The 15,167-nt window shown below is 39.2% G+C and overlaps 1 protein-coding gene across 2 annotated transcripts in view; it reads left to right on the plus strand.

The window, feature by feature from the left end:
- tsc22d2 (TSC22 domain family 2) overlaps positions 1-15,167 on the plus strand; it is an 88,747-nt gene that overhangs the window by 27,296 nt on the left and 46,284 nt on the right. Inside the window, exon 2 of one of the 2 annotated variants that reach the window (XM_043702756.2) lies at positions 12,343-12,414. The exons of the other annotated variant lie outside the window; for it this stretch is intronic. Coding sequence (XP_043558691.2) covers positions 12,343-12,414 — 72 coding nt within the window. The remainder of the gene's footprint in view (positions 1-12,342; positions 12,415-15,167) is intronic. 2 annotated transcript variants of the gene reach the window in all.

Raw genomic sequence — 15,167 nt, forward strand, 5'->3', positions numbered from 1 at the left:
TGAGTGAATACTGACGAAAAGTATTCATTCAGTGTCTCCCCAATCTCTTCAGCCTCCACACACAGCTTCCCACTACTATCCTTGACTGGACCTATTCCTACCCTAGTCATTCTTTTATTCCTGACATACCTATAGAAAGCCTTTGGGTTTTCCCTAATCCTACCAACTAAGGACTTTTCATGTCCCCTCCTTGCTGCTCTTAGCTCTCTCTTCAGATCCTTCCTGGCTACCTTATAACTCTCAATCGCCCCAATTGAACCTTCACGCCTCATCTTTACATAGGCCGCCCTCTTCCCTTTAACAAGGGATTCCAATTCCTTATTAAACCACGGCTCCGTCACACGACCCTTTCCTCCCTGCCTGACAGATACATACTTATCAAGGACACTCAATAGTTGCTCCTTGAATTCTATCAAGTATGTATCCTTACCAATATTTTACACTGGATAAATAATGGCTTCAGTTAACATTTGAATACCACCTCTGCAAGCATTATCCAGGACGTGAAATAAAATAACCTAAGACTGGTGTACATCTTGACCCAGGTTTTATGATCCGAGATGAAGTAATGGTGTATCACCGATCTCAAAGAAAGCCACCACAAAGATCGTGATTTGGAGATGCCGGTGTTGGACTGGGGTGTACAAAGTTTAAATTCACACAACACCAGGTTATAGTCCAACAGGTTTAATTGGAAGCTCTAGCTTTCGGATCATTGCTGACAACCTCCTGATGAAGGAGTAGCGCTCCAAAACTGGTGCTTCCAATTAAATCTGTTGGACTATAACCTGGTGTTGTGATTGTTTTAACTAACCACAAAGATCTAGTAAGTTCTGTGACGTGAATTTCACCTTTCCCGATGTTCACTTCATCGTATATAGTGTTACCAGGTGTCTTAACAAAAATGATGATACAATTAAACAGGCTGAGCAGCCAATCGTATTGAAGAATTCTCAGACAGCAAACCAGGAAGTGAGAAGCAAGTTCTATCAATCACTTTATTCCATCCTCTGAAAAAGTAATAATGGGTAGCATCTACACCTGGAATTGATATCTGGATAACTGCATTAACTGCACATCTGTGGGTGCCAGAAGTTGCCTTCAGTTTCATAGAATAATGACAATGAATGGTGATATTTTTTGCTGTCATTGCAGCCACAACATTTGAGTCTGTGTATTTCACTGACAAACCTCGGTCACTGGTTTATTGTGCAATATTTTCTATTTTTAAGAGAATTTCTGGAGCGAATGAGTTAGAGAGATTTCAAACTAAAGTTCAATACCTCAGGAAACTGAACTTGAATGTTTCAATGATCTATAATATTAAATAATCTTTAAAAAGCAAAGTTAAATAGCAAAGTTAAATGATAAAGGAGCTGTGCTGTGGCACAGTGATTAGTCACTGCTCCCTGACAGCGCCTGGAACCCAAGTTCAATTCCAGCCTCAAGCGAAAGTCCTGTGTGGAGCTTACACGATTTTCCTGTGTCTGCATTGGTTTCAACTGGGTGCTCCGAATTCTTCCCCCAGTCCGAAGATGATGTGCAGGTTAGGTGGATTGGCCGTTTGTAGATGCACATTTACAGGGAACTGGATGGGATGCTCTTCAGAGGGTTGGTGCACACTCAATGGGCTGAATGGCCTTTATCTGCACTGTAGGGATTCTATGATGTGTCTCTATAGATGCTGTCAGACTTGGTGTTTTCATCATTTTGCATTCTTTTCTCAGTTTGTTCGAGTCTGTAGTTATTTTCACTTTATGGAGCAGTTAATGTACATCAATGTATTGCAATTATGCGAAATGACTGTGACAATGAGAGGAAATTATAGTATATATTTATTTTGAATGGTTTCCTGGGGAAGAGGTTTTTTTGCTTTTTTTTAAACCTCTGTCGAGAATTGACGTTACATTTTTTGACTGATAACAAGGTGTCTAGTTTCCTGTATGCCCTTCAATCCGTGAAACTCTTTTATTTGGTGCATTGTATCAACCAAAATGGCCATATATAGACTTTAAATAGATTTTTTCCTGAGTTCTGTTTTGACTTCTTGCTAAAGCTTCACAGTTTGAACTTGCAGAATAAAATATTTCTGACCGAGTCACATGAGGAAAATGTAACTGACAGTAGTGAAAGCTGCATAAAGAAATGGCATGGCTGTAACGTTTTGAAACTTCTGTTTTGTCTAATAATTACCACAAAGCTTTAGGTCAGTATTGGACATCTGACAAAAATAATGTGGATGCTCCCATGTGTAGTCTGAGAATCTCTTTATAAGGCGTTTGCCTGTTTACAATCCACTGCCTAAATGGTTATGCAGTACAGAGGTGTAACAATATGATCCCCTAATGAGTCAGAATTGATATTGTATCTTGTGTATATATTTCCAATCTTTCTGAGCCTGTACTGAAACCCTTGATGTAGTGCTGTCATAGATATGTACAGCATCGAAACAGACCCTTCAGTCCAACTCGTCCATGCCAACCAGGTATCCTAACCCAATCTAGTCCCACCTGTCAGCACCCGGCCCAAATCCCTCCAAACCCTTCCTATTCATATACCCATCCAAATGCCTTTTAAACTTTGCAATCGTACGAGCCTCCACCACTTCCTCTGGCAGCTCATTCCATACATGTACTACCCTCTGAGTGAAAAGGTTGCCCCTTAGGTCTCTTTTATATCTTTCCCTTCTCACCCTAAACCTATGCTCTCTAATTCTGGACTCCTCCACCCCAGGATAAATAGACTTTGTCAGTTGATCCTATCAATGCCCGTCATGATTTTATAAACTTCTATAAGGTCACCCCTCAGCCTCCGATGTTCCAGGGAAAACAGCCCCAGCCTATTCAAACTCTTCCAAGAGCTCAAATCCTCCAACCCTGGCACCATCCTGTAAATCTTTTCTGAACCCTTTCAAGTTTCACAACATCTTTCCGATAGGAAGGAGACCAGAATTGCACACAATATTCCAACAGTGGCCTAACCAATGTCCTGTACAGCCACAACATGACCTCCCAACTCCTGTACTCAATACTCTAACCAATAAAGGAAAGCATTCCAAACGCCACCTTCACTATCCTATCTACCTGCGACTCCACTTTCAAGGAGCTATGAACCTGCACTTCAAGGTCTCTGTTCAGCAACACTCCCTAGGACCTTGCCATTAAGTCCTGTTAAGATTTGCTTTCCCAAAAATGCAACGCCTCACATTTATCTGAATTAAACTCATCTGCCACTTCTCAGCCCATTGGCCCACCTGGTCCAGATCCTGTTGTAATCTGAGGTAACCCTCTTCGCTGTCCACGTCACCTCCAATTTTGGTGTCATCTGCAAACTTACTAACTGTACCTCTTATGCTCGCATCCAAATCATTTATGTAAACGACAAAAAGCACATCTCAATCAGATCCTCTCTCAGCCTTCTCAACTCAAGCGTATACAAGCCCAGTGGCTCAAATCGTTCAGTGTAAGATAGTCCCGCCATTCCGGGAATTGACCTCGTGAACCTATGCTGCACTCCCTCAATAGCCAGAATGTCTTTCCTCAAATTTGGAGACCAAAATTGTGCACAATATTCCAGGTGTGGTCTCACCAGGCCCTGTACAGCTGCAGAAGGACCTCTTTGCTTCTATATTCAATTCCTCTTGTTATGAAGGCCAGCATGCTATTAGCTTTCTTCACTGCCTGCTGTACCTGCGTCTTGCTTTCATTGACTGATGTACAAGAACACCGAGATCTCGTTGTACTGCCCCTTTACCTAACTTGACTCCATTTAGGTAGTAATCTGCCTTCCTGTTCTTGCCATCAAAGTGGATAACCACGCATTTATCCACATTAAACTGCATCTGCCATGCATCTGTCCACTCACCTAGCCTGTCCAGGTCACCCTGTATTCTTCTAACGTCCTCCTCGCATTTCACCCTGCCACCCAGCTTTGTGTCATCAGCAAATTTGCTGATATTACTTTTAGTGCCTTCATCTATATCAGTAATGTACATTGTAAAAAGCTGCGGTCCCAGCACTGATCCTTGCGGCACACCACTGGTCACCGCCTGCCATTCCGGAACGGAGCCGTTTATCACTACTCTTTGTTTCCTATCAGCCAACCAATTTATAATCCATGTCAGTATTTGGCCCCTAATACCATGTGCCCTAATTTTGCTCACTAACCTCCTATGTGGGACTTTATCAAAGGCTTTCTGAAAGTCCAGGTATAGTACATCCACTGGATCTCCCTTGTCCATCTTCAGAGCTACATCCTCAAAAAATTCCAGAAGATTAGTCAAACGTGATTTCCCCTTCATAACTCCATGCTGACTCTGACCTATCGTGTTGCTGCTATCCAGATGTCACTGGTTGTTAATTATCAATGTTTAGGGCCAAATCTGAAACTTTGAAGATAACTTTGCATTAGGTTAGTCTTGCTTTCAGGAATGGTTCAGGAATTATATTTCCCCCATAAAAGGAGTTAGAGCATATAGATCTCTTAAATCTAGTGTTAATAAATATTGCATATTCCTGTAAGGCAAAAAGAGGTGGTCAAGAGCATCTGAGATTGTACTTAGTTGAGATGTCAAGCTAGATTTGACATTCCATTTATTCATCCTGCGTTGACTGAACAGATTGATCAGTTTGTCGTCTTTACTTGATGAAGTAATCGCATCCAATATGTTGGATGGTTTTAATGTCATTTTTATTTTGAAGAGAGAATTACAGAGAGAAATAAGCAGGATCAGTTTCCATTTTGGAAATGGGATTGAAGTCAAGCAGAAAAAGATTAGGAAAAGGATTGGGGAGTGGGCACTCGGAAGATAGGCAGTGGCGTTTCAGGGGTGTGGGAAGGAGTTGCAGGGGGTGTATCTCAACCACTGCTTTGTATTCATGGTCTAGATTTTTAGTGTGCAGGGGACAATTTCAAAGTTTGGTAAAGTTGGAAGTAATTTGAAAGGAGAAGCTAATGACTGACTTCACTAGGTCAGGGACTGGCAAGGAGACACATGGCAGGTAAAATTTAACACCGAGAAATGTGTAATTGTATATTTTGATGGAAGGAATGAAGAGAAGTAATGTGCAAGACTCCATCTCCTGGATCATTAACAGGGAAATGAGCACCTGAGGTTCAGCTGTTGCAAACAGGGCATTTAATTTAATCACCACGAATGAGAGGTACTCCGTTCTGACAGTATCTGTGGGGAGAGAGAGCAACAGTTAATATTTCTTTAGTTCAGTTCTGAAGAAGAGTCAATGCAGACTCAATGTTAACTTTGGGTCACTCTCCACAGATGCTGCCAGACCTGGGTTTCTCTAGCATTCTGTTTGTTTCAGATTTCCAGCGTCCATCATATTTTGTGTTATTCATTTTAATCACTTTGTTGATGAAACATGGCCAAGGTAAATATATGCTCATGAGTTAATCAAACTACCTTTTGGAATATATGAACAACGCCCTGATTTGGATCTATCCCTCCAGACAGTGGTGAGAGAATCCATGTGATACGGTATTTGTGTGTTCATAGTGCATGGGTTTTAGTGGACGAGCATCAGCAGCTGTGATGGAAAATTTGCTTGTGACTTCTTTTGCACCTTTTCCCTACCCCTCTCCCATCCATTTATTTAAGGTTATGTTTTGTTTGCTTTTCCTACAATCAGCCAAGAACTTTTCTTTATCCATAGCAGCATTTCCAGAAAAAGAGGAAATTTGAGTTGAGAACCAAAGTCTTACAGTTGGATAAGCCATCCAAGTACAGACTGAAAACTTATTTTGCTCTTATTTTAACTTTATCCTGGACTATCATTTAGCCATACTTAACGACCTCTAGTCTGTAATTTGTATTTTTGCAAAAGTATGCGCGTGCATGGGTTGCAAGATGTCAGGATATATGTTAATGCTTTTTTTAAAATCTGGGTCAGTTTATCCCATATTTGTTAAACTCAGGAAAACGTCTGACTAGTTGTTTATATTTAGCAAGTTACCTGCTTAACTACACAAAGTAAAATGGCAAGTGTTTCCTTTTTAAATTTGAAATGAGTAGGAAAAGAAGGGAGCCATCCAAAGTTGCCTTATCTGTACATGCAGAGTACATTTCTAAAATGGGTGAACCAAAGGACCATATGAAATAGGAACAGTAGATAGGCCATTTGGCCCCTTGAGCCAGCTCCACCATACAGTAGGATCATGGCTGATCTGATACTCCTCAGGTTTACTTTCTTGCATTTCCCCCATGAACCTGAGGATATATGAAACACCTTTGGAAGTGCAGGGCAGGTTGAGGAAACATTTAGTAAGTTCATGGATTCATGTGTTTTATAAATAGTGGCATGGAAGCTGTGGTGACCCTTTATAAAATACTTGTTCAGCCTTACCTGGTCTGTTGTGGTGAATTCTGAGCATCACCCTTTGGGGTAAGGATAATTGAAGATTTTACAGAGGATTCAGGAAAGTTATGAGACTGGGTCCAAGGATGTGGGACTTGGCTTGTGGAAAGAAGCTGGGATTGTTTAGATGGAGAAACACAAAGTTGAGAGGAGCTTTGACAGAGGTGTTCAAAATTGAGAGGCCTGGATAGAATAGGTAGAACCTGTTCCCATTGGTTGAGCACTAGAGGATAACTATTTAAGGTGATTTGTAAAGGAAGCAACATGACAAGATGGAAAACAACTTAAGCAGCAAGTGGTTAGAATCTGGAATGTCTGTCTGACAGAATAGTGGAGGCAACTTGAATCTTCTGTTCCAAAAGAAAATTAGATAATTTTCTGAAGAGGAAAAGAATGCATAATTACTGGGAAAGGGCAATTGTGTGGGATCAGCTGAGTTGCTCTGGCAACAAGGGCAGTCTGAACAAGGGCCTAATTGCTGTTATTCTGCTATGTTTCTATGATTGTGTGTTGTAGTACATCTTAATGAATGTGGTTGGAAAGTGTGTGTATTAGGTTATAACTTCTGTGTACCCGCCTCAACTAATGTAGTTTATCACTATCCATAGGCTTGTTTTACCAAGTGTTCAGTAGGTCTGCACTCCGATTCAAGGCAAAGATAGCAAGTAATACCAACATCCAGTCTGCATCACAAAGGGATGCTGCTGTTGAAACCACACTACCCTCCCCATGTTACATTATTGTGCAAGAGGATATCAGTTTGACACTTGACCCTTGAGAGAGATTAACTCCACTGAATCTAATAAAGGTACCTTGTGTCTGACCTGAATCTTGTTTACAGGAAAAAGAGTAATTACTGCAATTAGCTGCTTTGAAATCAATATTGTGAACGGGGAGAAGAGTGTAAATCTTTTGAGTTAATTTGCTTCAGATAATGTGTAATAAAATGGTCTGGTTGTAAGTTTGCTCGCTGAGCTGGTAGATCTGTTGTCAGATGTTTTGTCACCTTGCCAGGTAACATCATCAGTGAGCCTCCGATGAAGCGCTGGTGTTCTGTCCCGCTTACTATTTGTGACTTGGTCTGATGTGGTAGATGAAATCACTTCCAGCTCTTTTTCGGAGAGGTTGGTAAATTTGGTCCAAATCGATATGTTTGTTAACGGAGTTCCAGTCTGAATACTAGGCCTGTAGGAATTCCCGTGCGTGTCTTTGTTTAGCCCATCCCAGGATGGATCTATTGTCCCAGTCAAACTGGTGTCCCTCTTCGTCTGTGTGTATGAATACTAGTGATAGTTGGTCATGTCTTTTGGCGGCTCGTTGTCCAAATATCCTGCAAGGGCTGCAATAAACACTACACTGGACAGACGAGCAGGAAACTAGCCACCAGGATACATGAGCATCAACTAGCCACCAAAAGACATGACCAACTATCACTCGTATCCATACATACAGACGAAGAGGGGCACCAATTTGACTGGGCAATGCATCTGTCCTGAGACAGGCTAAACAAAGGCATGCACGGGAATTCCTAGAGGCCTGGCATTCAGGCCGGAACTCCATTAACAAACATCGATTTGGACTGAATTTACCAGCCCCTCAGAAAAAGAATTGGAAGTGATATCACCAACCACAACAGATCAAGATAGATAAATAGCAAGCGGGACAGAACACCAGCGTTTCATCGGAGGCTCACTGATGATGTTACCTAGCAAGGTGATGAAATGTCTGAGGACAGATCTACCAGCTCAGTGAGCAAATTTGCAACTTGAGCTACAAATCTTCTCCAAAATCATAATAAAATGGTGCTTAAGTTTCCAAATGCAGTAGCCTTTTCAGTTGATTCAGGATCTGCCACAAAAGCAGTACATATGACCATTTTAAAAATTATCATGGGTTAAACAGCTTAGATTAGGTTTTGTTATAACTGTACAGCTGTTCCCTTCAACTACCCATGACCGTAAACAATTAGAAGCCGAGGAGTGCAGCAAGGTCTTGCTGTCTTTCAGTTTTTGCACTGGTTGGTAGTTGTCACAAGAGTTTTTATTTCCTCTTGTAAAATTTTTTTTCATTTGGTTGATGGCAAGAATAATTTCTATTTGTTTCCTTTGAGAAGCATTGTATGAGATTTGCCTTTCAAGAATGAATCGCAAAGATGTGTCCTATGTGGTAACGGAAATGTAATTGTGTACAATTACGTTGGTCGGCGAGTATTCAGGAATGTCCTGGTGAACTCCTTTGCAGTTGCATAACTCATCGGTTTGCTTATCGAAAGATCAGATATGAATGTAACTTATTCCTGTTATGATAGGTGCTAGCTGCCACCATATTAGAATGGTAAAATAACCTCAACTGAAAGCAAATTCTGACTAATCAGTCAAAACATTTTTAACTACTTTTGATGGCAGTACTGAATTTAAGCCTTGATTCCTTATGCATTGAAGTGCTTTGATGCAAGCACATTTTTTTCTTTAGTTTTGTGGGTTGTGGACACTTCTGGCAAGGCTAGTATTTGTTGCCCATCCCTAATTAAAGAGAGTAGTTTAGGGCATTTCAAAGAGCAGTTAAGAGTCAGCCGTGTGCAGGCCAGATTTCATCTGTGAAAGGATATAAACTTAGTATGTCAGTGATGGTTGTTTTCATGGTCACCACCACTAGTTTTCAATTTATTGAATGAATTTAAATTCCACCAGCAGAAATGGTGGAACTTGAATCCCTTTCCCCAGAGCAATAACCTGATCCACTGAATTGTTTGCAGTGATATGACTACTCGATAAGGGATGCTCTCCTGGCACTTTTAGCGGTACTTTTTCTCAATAAACTTTGGATGACCGTCTTGTAGAAGACCACTGGTATTCACAATGAAACACCTGTCACCAAGAGTTGTTAATCCATTCTTATGTGGCACAGCTCTATCACTGATATTGTCACTTCATGACCTAATCTTAATGAGAAATGTGAAAACAACTTAATTGCTGCTGTTTATTTGAAAGGGCAGCTAGAAAATCTGACCTCAGTAAAGATCATCACATGGGATAGGGTGGTTTGGGATTAAATTTATTTTTGCTAGCTAAACTGTAAATGTTTTGAAGGAAAAATGGGATGGCATGAAAGAGGAAGGACACCTTGGTAGCCATGATGTGAAGATGGCAAACTAATTTAACCACAAATGTTTAGCTGTTCCCTGGTTTTAGTGAAAAGCAGCTCATTTTGTATAATTTATTTCTCATGAGTGCTTTTTATGTTAAAATAATTTGAATTGCCCAATAATTTAGAATCAAGCAATATTAGTTAAGGAACTGGATTTATCAATCCTAACAGCGTTTTGGTACACCCACCTCCCAAGGACTGGAGCGATTCAAGAAAGGGCCTTACCAACGTCTCCTCAGGGACAAATGAATGTTAGCCTGGGCGGTGTAAATGAATATAAAGGGTGACTATTTGAAATTAACTGGCTTTGAATTGAAAGCAGACTGAGGCGATGTATGGAATCATGGTGTAGAGCGTAAATTACAGTGAAAATCTAATGTAGTTTGACTTGATACTATGCATCAGTGGCCTTGGGAAGAAAGGCAGAAGGGGGAAAAAGCTTTTTGGCAATGTATCGTGCCCAAGTCATGGTTAGCTTTGGGAATTACTGGGTGAGGAATGCTGATTAATGTATCCAGGTAACTGAACCAGTGGTGGCACATATAATTTCATGCCTTTCATTTGCTGTCTCAGCTAAACTGTGCTTTCTGAACATGTAGTCCAAGTTTTCCAGTTTTGGTCCTGAAGAATTCTTTCTGGAAAAGAACTGATCTATATAATTTGAATGATTTGCTGCTAATGTGCATCATCTGATTTGAATAAGCAATCACTGCTTATTAAGGACAATAGTAATGCCTATGGTGGCTAAAATTAAACTGAAAAATAATCTTTGGATAGAATTACTAGTTTGCATTGATTTTCAGAAGGTCAGATCGGCCTTTATCATTCAGCTTCCGTTTCACTTTCTTCACCGGGAACTTTATACCGTATTTTGCCTTTTGAACAATTTAACATAATTCAGTAATTGCTTACCCTAATCTGCAACAGGCGAATATTTGTGACTTTCAGGTAGTAAATGGCTTGGCTGTTGAAGGGGTGGAATCAAGAACTCTGGCTATGCATGTACATCTAATACATTACTGAAATCTGGTGTTTTATTAAAAAAAGATGATTTCAAAAATCATCCCAATGATTTACCATCCCTTTATTACTTAGTGACATTGTATATGGTAATGATATTGTTATGCTGATTAAAAATGAAGTTCGTTAGTGGAGCAAGGTTTGTTTAATCAAGTCTAAAAGATACTGAAGTTGTCCTAAAATGATCAATGCATTTGTTAAGTTGAGATAGCTTGAATGGACAGCCTTTCCTTTCTGACGGGAAATTTCTTAAGTCAGTCGATGGAAATTTTCATGTACAATAAGATTGGGATCCTATTTGGTTCATGTGAGCAATACTTTGGTTGGCCTTTTCTTTACAATTTTAGATTTAAATTTTGATTTGATAAGCAAATATTAAGTTTTGAAAGTTATAGGAACTAAGTAATGGTAGCTGAGTGTAGATAACTGCAGGTAACTGGTATAATACCAAAAATCATCTTGCAACATAATCATTATTTATTGATAAAATTTACCATAATGCTTGATACTGTTCTAAGATTTTGGCACTAGATTGAGATAATATCTGGTCTCCATGTATAGAATCCCCAGACACACAACTTGTCAGATGCTAAACTGGATGTTTGAGACTTCTTCGACACAGCTTTGTTATTGGGGGTCATAGCATTATATGGATCACATGAAGCAAACTAATAATGTTAAAATTATGCTACAGCTATTACATTTTCATTAAGCAAGGACAAAGAAAATTTGAAGCATGATCTATTTCCCAAAAGCAGAAGTCCTGTAGCTTCATGTGGAGCCAAAGTGACCTAATGACAACAATAACTTCCCGTTTTCAAACCTTTAGCTCAGTTTTTTTGATGCGTGTAGGTCACCATTTCCTTATTGGTGGGGACAGGGCTTAACTGTTGAGGTAAATCCCTTCTGCAAGACTAATTTATTTAATTCTGGGCTGTAACATTACCATTGATTGCTGCTTTAGAAAATTCTATGGCATAAGTTGTCTTGAAATGAACTTGGTTGTTTTCCATAATTCTGGTTGTGTATGTAAGGAAGGTTGCAATTGTGTATGATTTCATTTATGCCAGTCCTTTTTTTTTATGCTTCCATTTTTTTTAGTTTGGAGACCATTGTGAAATGTAGAAGACTGTGAGGTGTCCAGTTGTAAAGGATGATTCACTTATGTCCTGTAACACATGGGTAGGATGTGCCAAGATATGTTATGTTAAAAGATGACTTTGAATCATGCCAGTCACAAATCTTCAGATTTGGCTCCAACACTCGCTAAAAGGTTGCATCTGTTGTTCTCTCAAGTAATACAATAGAACAGCAACTGGTTGTTTATAGATGTTTTCTAATTGACCTGTTAAGAGATATTATTACACACCTCTGGAGCAGACAGGACTTAACATGGGCCTCTTGGTCCAGAGGCAGGGGCACCAACACTGCTTTTCTTAGTTGTACGCAAATGTTTGATGCAATGAATTAAGAATTTTTCTCAAATGCATGTGAAAGCAATTGCTACAGACATTTGTGACATGAATTACTGTTGAAATGCTGTTTGGCATAATGTTCTGGTAACCTATTACTAAAATAGCTTAACATTTGGGTAACGGTCTGATCTAGAATTTAATAATGACTTCTCACTGCTCCCACCCTCCTCTCCCAATCATTTGTTCTGTCATATCCTAGTAATACTTTCTACTCTGTCAAATATGCTATTCAGTTTAATTCTGGGTAAAATTTATCTGATCTATATTCTGATTACTTTTGTTTTATTTACTGTTCTTTTGTTTCCATCTTTGATTCTTGAAACATACAGGAATCCATCTGCTGCTTTCTACCGAGCTTTCCCTGTAGACAAGTCTCGGGATGCAAAGAACCTCTACGATAGGTATGACTGTACGTGAAAATGCATACAGGCAATAGTATGCATGTGTTTGCTTTGCACTGTTCTGGTTTCTCGTCAACCACTTAGCTGCAAGAATAAGTGCAGTAGGACCCACACATGCAGTCATTTCAAATTTCGCCAGGGCACTGGCATTACAGCAAGGACTCTCAAAATATTATCAGAAGTTACTCGAAACTTTTGTCTTGTCTAGTCAGACTTTCAAGCAAAGTTACTTCCAACTGGATGGGAGCAAAGAGGAGAAAACACGCACCAGTTCTCTACCTCTCTAGAGGTTACAAGTTTGAGGTTTTGATATTGGGACACACTTTATAAAATCAGTGTTACAAGTTTTTAAAATTCATTCTAGGATTATATACTTTGCAGGTTAAGCCAGTGTTTATTGCTCAATTCTAATCGCCCAGGCAGTAGTTAAGAGTCAACTATATTGGATCTGCAGTCATGTGTAGGCCAGACTGGGTAAAAGAGCATTAGCAAATCAAATGTGTTTTGATGACAATTGACAGTGGCTACATGGTCACCATTAGGCTAGCTTTTTAAAACCGTATTTTTTTTAAATTATATTTCACCATATGCCATATTAGGAACATTAGCCTGAGGTTCTTGGTTACTAGCCTAGTAACATTAGCATAACATCACCCCCTCCAGTTTAATGATGGATCACTTTGTAAAGGTTAAGAGGTGCAGCTTTCATTTCCATTTGTTCAGTTGCCAAGAAGGTGTGTGAGCATGCTAGAATTTTTTTTCTCTTTTAGGGAAAGGTTTCTCCCTTAAGAGCCCATTTAAAGGTTTGTAGTTCAGTTGAAACATTTAGCAGAAATATGTATTATTTTTTAATGGTTCACTGAATTGTTATTGCTGGCAATCTGTTGAAAAGTGTCATACGCATCTCAAGTAAGAACTTTAATATTAATGTTGAACTTTGAAGGGGAAATCATTAAAAAAAAATACATTTTATTACACAGTCTAGGGAGACATTCAATACCTGCTGATTGTAATAGGTATTGTTTACTTGCTACAGCTCAATTGGCTGGATGGCTGGTTTCCGTTGCTGGCTGAGGTCACCATTAAGGCCCCTCCTCCTCAGCCTCTCCCCTCATTGAAAATGACCTGTCCTGTTAAACTACTGCCAGACTTCACACTCTGAGAGAGCAGCTGTGTGGTCTTCCGGACTGTGATGATTGTACTTGTTGTGTGATGGAGCAATGATGTTGCTGCTCTGTGCTGTAGTCTCTGTTAGCATTGATTTGTGCAGTAGGAAGTGATAAATTTGTAATTTAAAAAAAAAAGATTGGCGAGAAACATTCTTAATGAGTGTTATTTTCACATTAGCTAATCTGTCATTTGAGGTGGCCGTTGAAAAGCTGCATTACTAATTCTTACATTGTAGCTTCCTTCTCTTGCTTTGTTCAGCCTCAAAGCTACACCATAAGAAATAACTGAGTGTGCCTCTGCAAATGTTGCTTTTTTCACTGCCTGGTAATGCTTTTAGTGGGGCACAGAATAGTGCATACACTTCAAATGCTACTAGAAATCTGCTGCAACACTGTTCCATCTTATTTTCTAAAGTCAGCACCATCTGGCAAGTCTTTTAAAGGTCACATTTTTGAAAATATTGTTTGGCTTAAGCTATTTGACATTGTCCTTTTAAGCAGATCATGTGCAGTGTACTTGCGTATTTACATCTTTTTCCTTCTTCTACGTATAACTTGTGATTTGAAAATGGTAGCTCCAAACTATTTTATAAATGCAGTTACAGTAAATGAACCTGTCCTGATCTATTTTCCCAAGATCTACTGCAGGATTGAGGAATTTTCATCAATCATCACTTTTCTTTTTATGCAAACATGGAAACCAGAAGAAGTGAACTGTCAGATCTGAAGAATGGGTACTGCAGTTAAGTGTGTGATCAGAGTCCTCTAATAGTGGACAGAAACAAGAACTCAGCAACTTTGTTGGTTATGATTGGAGTAGCCACGTGAGTTGTCGAAAGAGTGTAATACAACTACCAATTTTAAAGAGGAGCAGTAGAACATGTGTTCCATGAATAATTATCCAGTTATCACTTCTTTAGATGACAAAATGACAATTTCCATTTGTATGGTATGTTTTAATGTGAGAAGGCGCATCCTGTTCAATAGGGAAAATTGTTCATTGTTACTTTAAAAGATTCTTAAACATAATGAATTATTTGGATGAGGGTAGTTGTGATCGGTTTGAAAATTCCTTTGCTGAGAGTTATTGTGTGGAGACATGGTTTGTCATTGCTGATTTTGAATGCCAATATTGCTGGTTAGATTAGATTCCCTACAGTGAGGAAACAGACCCTTTGGCCTGCTTCAATAATTTCCAAATTCTGGGTTTTATAATGTCTATTAATATCCATCTTCCATTATATAATAACTATGCCATTGGAAGTTTACTTTCTAGATGATTGAATGTTTTGTTGACTAACTGATTATTTTAATAAACCTTAACTGTCTTGGTTAAATGAGGATGTGGTATCTTCCCAGCTAATCTAAAATTTCCATGTAAGAAAGTTGTTTAATTGCAATTTTAGCAATCTTATTATACTGCATGTGATGCCCCTGTGAGGGGAATGCTGCACTTTACAGTTAAAAAGAAAATCCACCAGGGACAACTAACTAGTTAAGAAACAGCATAAAACTAAAAGAAAGGGCTTAGAAAAATACAGAAAACAGCACAGATCCTGCTGAATGGGAAAGATACAAAGACCA

The sequence above is a fragment of the Chiloscyllium plagiosum genome, unplaced genomic scaffold, assembly GCF_037043375.1.
Source record: "Chiloscyllium plagiosum isolate Xiang-an unplaced genomic scaffold, Cpla_swu_hap1 HiC_scaffold_13, whole genome shotgun sequence".
Taxonomy (NCBI): domain Eukaryota; kingdom Metazoa; phylum Chordata; class Chondrichthyes; order Orectolobiformes; family Hemiscylliidae; genus Chiloscyllium; species Chiloscyllium plagiosum.